The sequence below is a fragment of the Phyllostomus hastatus genome, unplaced genomic scaffold (assembly GCF_019186645.2).
Source record: "Phyllostomus hastatus isolate PE091 unplaced genomic scaffold, TTU_PhHast_1.1 phas_contig_40, whole genome shotgun sequence".
NCBI lineage: Eukaryota > Metazoa > Chordata > Mammalia > Chiroptera > Phyllostomidae > Phyllostomus > Phyllostomus hastatus.
In genome coordinates this window covers 63,192,844-63,200,338 of record NW_025333872.1, presented here as the reverse complement: position 1 = coordinate 63,200,338, position 7,495 = coordinate 63,192,844, and the positions used below count along the sequence as shown (strand labels likewise).

At 42.8% G+C, this 7,495-nt stretch overlaps 1 protein-coding gene across 1 annotated transcript; it reads left to right on the top strand.

Moving 5' to 3' along the window:
* Positions 1-2,739: 2,739 nt before the first annotated feature.
* On the top strand, positions 2,740-6,763 carry TSPYL4 (TSPY like 4). The gene has a single exon (XM_045844041.1). It carries the CDS (start codon positions 2,799-2,801, stop codon positions 4,035-4,037), a length of 1,239 nt encoding a protein of 412 aa, XP_045699997.1. The 5' UTR covers positions 2,740-2,798; the 3' UTR covers positions 4,038-6,763.
* Positions 6,764-7,495: the final 732 nt, after the last annotated feature.

The window sequence follows — 7,495 nt, the reverse complement described above, 5'->3', positions numbered from 1 at the left end:
CATTGATTTCAGAGAACCAATTTTTTTCTTAAGGTATTTTATGAAGACTTTAAAGTAATATTACAAAGAAAAATGTGGTAAAGCATTTTAGTTTCAGCAACACACCTTTCCCCTCCCATGAACCAGAAATACTATATGTCTGGAATTATTTAGAAATAACTGGAACATAGTGAACAAATACTAAGTCCCAATGTCTCATATCTTTGTCACATTATTAAAATGGTATCTTGGTTAAATTCAATTCTTTCTTTCTCTTACTGCTTTCTTTACAGATCTTTCATCTTTGAACCTCTATACACTTACAGTTTCATAATAGAATTTCACAATTGATTTTATATTGCCTGTGCTATAGTGAATTCAATCTAGGTAAATCTTAGTAAAAAAAATTATACAAATTACCAAGTTAGCTTTTATTTATTGAAAGCCCATTGGGAAAAACCCTTTACATAGATCTCATTTCATCTTCACCACAGTCCTGTAAATATGTTTTATTATACTCATTTTGTATATGAGGAAATTGTGGCTCAGAGAAGTGACTTGCTCACACTGACTAGCTATTAAGTGGCACATCTAAGTCTTGTATAGCTAGATCTGTCTGACTCTGATGTATGTGCCTTTACCCACTGTTTCAGTCACAGTTCTCCAGGGAAATAGGCCAATACGAAGAGATTTATTATGAGAAATTGGTTCTTGTGATATGGAGACTCAGAAGTCCCATAATCTGCTGTATGTAAGCTGGAGACCCTAGAAGGCTGGTGACCTAAGGCCTGAAAACAGGGGAGCTGATGGTATAAAAACCAGCCTCAGAGCAGTAGGAGATGACCCATCTGAAGTACTTAGGTTGGAAGCAAAAGGGGAAAGTTCCTCATTCTATTTTTTTCTATTTTGTTCTATTCAGGGTTTCGAAGGATTGGATGATGCTCATCCACATTTGGGGGGGGGGCGTTCTACTTCCTTGAGTCCAACAATTTAAATGCTAGTTACAACCCCCCCAAAAAAGACATACCCAGAAATACTTAATTTGGGCACTCTTTGGCCCAGTCAGAGTGCCACATAAAATTAACTATCACACCCAGCACTCAGAGGTACAAAGTCATTCAGGCCAGAAACCTTGTCTCTGATTTTCTTTATGATTGAGGAAAGAAAGGCTATGTGATTTTATTTATTCATTTATTTTATTTTATTTCATTATTATTTTTTCTGAAACACTATCAGGGGGAGCTATCATAAACCATATAAGCTTATAAGAGAAAAATTTGTTAACAGTGATAGCCTAAGTGTAATAAAGAATATAATTAATTTTAATAATATGTAGACTGCCAAACATATGTTTAAAACTCATGCCAGTTCTTATAATGAGTGTATAGTTTAAATTTTCCATAAATACTCTCCTCAGAGCAGTTTAAACTTCAAAGCAAACTCCAATCAGATCATCATTTAAAAGACCACTTTCTCCCTCTAGTGACCAAGAATGGGAATACTATATTTATAAGCATTAAAAAAATGCCAACAAAATAAAACCAACCAAGAAATGAAAATGGATTCTCAACGTATATGTGTACCAAATACAACCTAGGAGAATATTGGATTATAATACAGATATTATCATCCTTGCATTATGTACAAGGAAACTGAGGTTCAGAGAATCACCTTGATCCATTTCCATTGACCTTAGAGGTTCTCAAGGCCCACAGAAAAGGTATTTATTTTGGCTCATGTGCTTTGAGGAAGATTGTAAAACTGTGATTTAACCCTAAAATAAAGCTAGAGTATCTTTGCTCTGTCTTCAGGCCGCTAGTAAAACATCTGGGTATTTATGAAAATTAGCAGCTTAAATGGCCCTTTTCATTTTTTAATAGAATCATTTCTTCCTGGCCTGTTCTCAAGGAAATTACATTAAATGCAAATCCTGAGAAAGTGAAGCCAACAAGTAAACATTCAGTTATAATGAGGATTAGCAACATATAATATGCATAATTTTAGAAATTAAAATCTCCTGAGATTAAACTTTTGGTAAAGCTTAAAGGCTAAATTTGCAGGCTTACACGTGCCTGAATCACCCCTAAGTAAGGAAAATACAATGTTTTGCTACTTATATTAGTTAAAAGAGGAAATATTGTCCAACTGCCTTGTAGGTGTTGGTCAAAGTACATATACTTTAAAATCTGTAAGGAAAATTAAAATTATCCTTTATTATGTCTTCTTAGGATGGTAGAAATTTCCCTTTCACCTGCTCCTAATTATTTAAATGATCACACAAAATAAAAAGTAACAGTTCACTTTTCTTAAACTGTTTATGTCAGTTATTTAAAAATAGCCATGAATCTGTACATTAAAGGCAGGCCTGTGAATTGCTGAATTCACTTCATACACGAGAAGCTCTATGAGCTGACTTAATAGACAATAACTAACCTTTCTTACTTTTTAGGTAAATATTTTAACAGAGAATAGCTTAGATGCCTTGGAAATTAATTCAGAGCCTTAAAAAAGCCACATTAACACAATTCGTATATGCATGAGTTTGGTCTGCACCTATTCATGCAAGCTAAACCGTTTCCAGACTGAGAAAACTAAAAACATTTTGTAACATATACAATAGAATACCCTTGACTGACCAGCTACATCACAAAGGAGCAGTTAGATCTCGCGCGATTATTAAGATGCGACCGTCCTGTCGTCACAGGTTGCCATAGCAGCAGCATCCCTGGAGTGGAAAAGAGGGGTGGAGCGAGGGGCGGAGCGCCGCTTCTGCAGAGGACGCGCAACGCTCCCATCCTGCAGGTCTGACTTCTGCCAAAATGAACGGCCTGGATGAGGGCTACAACCTTTCGGTCGCTAAAACCTGCGACCTCGAGACTCCCGACCATGCCCCGGGACGTCCGGACCTAAACCAGAGCGAGGCGACAGAGGCGACCCAGGAGATGGCACACGCAGGTGAGCGCAACTTGGAGACCGCTGCGGAGGGAGGCGCGGGCCAGGCCCCCTCGGGCTGCAGCCCTGTTCTCCGCATTCGAGTGGCTGGAAGTCGTGGTGATGCAGCAACTACAGCAGGCCAGAAAGACGCTCCGCCTCCCACGGAGGGCCTGGAAACAGCCTCCGACTCCCCGTCGGTGGCATCCGACAACAGCCAGGAAAATGGCTGTCAGCGTAGAGAGGCGAGTGGCCTTGCTGGGGAGAAATCTCAGGAAGCTTGTGGCGCGGAGGGGCTCGGGTCTCAGCTGTTGCCTGGGGCGAAAGCCAAGGAGGTCATGACAAAGAAGTGCGCCATCTCAGCGACGGCGGAAAAGGAGGGAGAAGCAGAGGAGGTGGCGGAGGAAAAGAAGATGGTACAAAAGGAGAAAAAGGTGGTGGGAGGAGCGAAAGAGGAGACGCGGGCCCGGGCCGCGAAGGGCAATAATTGCATGGACTCGCTGGAGGCCATAGATCAGGAGCTGTCAAACGTAAATGCCCAGGCAGACAGGGCCTTCCTTCAGCTGGAGCGCAAGTTTGGCCGGATGCGAAGGCTGCATATGCAGCGCAGAAGTTTCATCATCCAGAATATCCCAGGTTTCTGGGTCACTGCCTTTCGGAACCACCCTCAGCTGTCACCAATGATCAGTGGTCAAGATGAAGACATGATGAGGTACATGATCAATTTGGAGGTGGAGGAGCTTAAACACCCCAGGGCAGGCTGCAAATTCAAGTTCATCTTTCAGAGCAATCCCTACTTCCGAAATGAAGGGCTCGTCAAGGAATATGAGCGCAGATCCTCTGGCCGCGTGGTGTCTCTTGCCACTCCAATCCGCTGGCACCGGGGCCAAGACCCTCAATCTCATATCCACAGGAACCGAGAAGGAAACACTATCCCCAGTTTCTTCAACTGGTTCTCAGACCACAGCCTCCTAGAATTTGACAGGATTGCTGAGATTATCAAAGCAGAACTGTGGCCCAATCCCTTACAATATTACCTGATGGGTGAAGGGCCCCACAGAGGAATTCGAGACCCAGCAAGGCAGCCAGTGGAGAGCCCGAGGTCCTTCAGGTTCCAGTCTGGCTAACTTCCAACCTGTGGAAAGCGCCTGCACTACTTTCCTTACCACCTCCTCTTGGATTCTGTGCTTAGCCAACAGCATGAAATCTTCCATCTGCTTTCTCTTCACACTGGATCATGTTGTTGATTCTTCTAAATCTTCAATCAGTTGCAAGATTGTCACTTATGTGTCTATGCTCTTCTTCCTCTGGGCCTTTGTGCTGTCCTGCAAAGTGTTGTGTCCCAAGTGCATGGTTTTTCACTGCTTCGTGCCAAGCACCTGATTCTGTAGATACAGACTAACTCCCTTTGCATGCCTTGAGCCCTGTCTGTGACAATGGTCTTTTCCCAGGTTTTTAAGCGGTTACCTACCACAAAGAAACTTGATGTATATCTTTGCAAATAACTAGCTGGGCTTCATACTTAAAGCTGGCTGTGCTCCTGATACCCTATACTCTGTGGCAAGATCTTTGGTTTTCACCATTGGAAGATGAAACTGATGTAGATGATGCCAGCTACCAACCCAAACTGAACATTCCAGGCTACCACTAACTGGTTTCTAGCTGCTTTCCTGGGCCTATGCCATCCAGCCTGCTGGTTATCTGCCAGAATAAGCAGGTGTCTGGTGGGTGGCTTCTAGGCCTGAATGAGGTAGCAGATGAGAGATATACAGTGTCATATCGATCTTATGCCTTTGGTCACTGCATTGTGACCACGTACAGGTGGGTATGGAAGCCTGTGCTGTGGCCTACCCAAACTGGTTTTCAGTCTTTTGACTGAGCCTTGCCTGGGTGCCACTGCTTGCTTCCTCAGGAACTATCTGTGGACTTAAGCACCCAGGCAGCACACAACCTCTGCCCTTCTCCACAATGTTACCTATAAACCCAATTGGCTGTCAAGGAGGTCAGGCAGTCATACGCCCCAGGGCCCAAATCAAGGCTGGAATGGAGATCCTTCCAACAGCCTTTCGCAGTCTTAGCTAATAATTTGCCCTTAATCCAGACAACTTTGTTAAACATCCCCTTCCTAACCCCTCCTATAACTGTTCTGAAGGTAACGAAGTTGCCAGGGTTCGGGCACCTAGGAAGATGTATTTCTCTCTCCTGCTCCCTCTCCCTCTCTCTCCTGCCCTCAGAAGCAGTTACAGTTCAGAAACAAACAGAACTGGCAAAGCAGCTTTTTTGTTTAGCTTGGTGTCCCCTGGTGTTCAGAGGGAGAAAGCTACTGTATAATAGATTGTCCAGACCTCACTGCCGTCTGCTCTCATGCCTCCGCTCCACATTCTTTAGCAAGGTCAGACCTATAGGTAAGTTAATTATGGGCAGTGTTCTTTTAGGTCAACTTTGACAACCCCTCCCTTCCCCCCCTATCTAAATTTACCAAAACCTCCTGTGTGTTTTTTGAGCTTTAGTTTGAGAAGCTGGGAGGAGAGACCGAAGGGCTGGCTTCACAGTGCTGGGTTCAAGAGAGACTCAGCAGGTTGTGATTTAAAGCGACCAAGTTAGCTCGACTCTACTTCTCTGAAGATGGAATTTTTTTTTTCCTTTTTTTTTTGGTGGGGGTTGGAGTGGGCCTTGGACCACTTACCATCCCATGGCAGCATAACCCTTGTCTTCTGTACTATTTTATTGTCGCCCTGATGTCCCAAAGGCCTCCCTCCTGCCTGGCCCTTGGCTGTCAGTCCGCAGCTTCCCCATTTCATTCTCTGCTTCTGTCCTAACAAAAGAGGGAGCAGGCCACTGCCTGCATTGTGGCAGATGTCAAGCCTTCCTCCTAGGGGCTAGGGAGATTTGTGGCCAGAGTCTGTCTAGATTTTCAGACCAAGTTCCGGTAGGTGGGACAACAGGGCTGCCTTATGGAGGAGTATGATGGTGCTGATGACATTCACCATTATCCTTTCTTCTGTCTTTTTGGAGGCTTTGCCCTAAGTTCCCCAGGGCTTCTGAAGTCTGGACACAGAGCATGGGAGGGTGCTCTGGGCTGGAGAAACTGAAACCTGGAAACAAATGTCTTGGAAAGGCCCTCGGGGAAAACTGGAACCCTGCAGGGTTGTGGGTGGGGGGGAGGAGGGGCGTGCCCAGGACTCTTCCCAGGGGAAGTGAGAGAATCCAGTTGATGTTTTAAGAGGACACTTGGAAGAGGGGTTTTCCCCCAATTTTCCCTGTATCTTTTAATTCACCAGATTTTTATATCAAACATGCAGGTCTAGATGTTTTTTATTATTCTAGGAGTGACCTTTTATATCTGGAAGATTGATGGTACCCGCTTACTTCATTATGAGTAAAATCCTATTCATTCCTTTCTCCATTTTTGCTTGCTGGCAAAATTTACATTTACAGGCCTGCTTTTGCTTGTAATTGAGAATGTGTGTAAAAATATCAAACTTGTTTCCTGTGCAGTATGAAGACTTCTGTGAATATTAATATATCAGCTTGTTCTGGTCTCTTTTCATATATAGCTCTATCCTTAGAAATATAATTTGAACAATGTAATCTATGAAGAGCCTGAAATTTTGCAAATGTTGCTGTCTTGTGGAAGTAATCTCAAGAAAAACATAATTGTCTTATATTTCTTGCCCTAGAAGTAATGTGGTACTTGAGACTTTGTTCCTACTCAGTGTAAGTATCTGTAGAATTGCTGTCACACTAAACAAGGACCTTTAGTACTTTTGTCTTCTATGTGCTTGAAGGAAAAATAAAATCTGCCACTCTGATGTAGTTCTTGTTTTCACCAAAATAAAAATTAATAAAGTTCTATCTATGTTGTCTAGGTTATTATAAGGTTGAGAAATTATTAAAATTATCAAATGGTGACAGTAAGCATCATCCTGAAGATTAAAAGAGGTAACAGCAACCAAACATAGTAAGATTTTTTTTTTGCCATGGAAAATGGCAAAATAGGCCCACTGCAGCTGCATACTCATGAACATTTTTTCTTTACAACCAGGGGAGTTTTTGGCGGAAATTAAAGCGCCATGTGTTGATCTGTCACTCCTTGTTTTCTGTGTCACATCCTTGTTCACTATATTCGTGTTAACCCATCCCCTTCCCCTGCCCTGGTCTCATTCTTTTCTTAATGAGCTTAAAATAGACCTTTGGAAGAATTAACCATTGTGTACTCTTTAAGTGCTACCTAAATTCTTTTCCTACAACATTGGGTACTTTACAGGGGAGAAAAAAGGTGACAAATATAATGTCTAGAGACAGGTAATTTCAGGCATCACAATTTCAGCTGTGAGGACTGTTTTGCTATCCGGCAGCTATGACACGAAGGTATGGGAGGTGACTACTTCTGCGCTCTCCAGTAGAGAGGGCTGTGGATGCTGCAAGACATGACCAAGTATTAGCCATCTAAAAAAAATGTTGACAAATGGTCCAAAGTTACTGATGTGAGTTAGAGAAAAATCTACAGTTAAACTGACTTGCTGACTCTTGGGGCAAGTCTTTCTTGCAAGTTCTAATTGCTGAAGTATAATTTTTCTAGGCT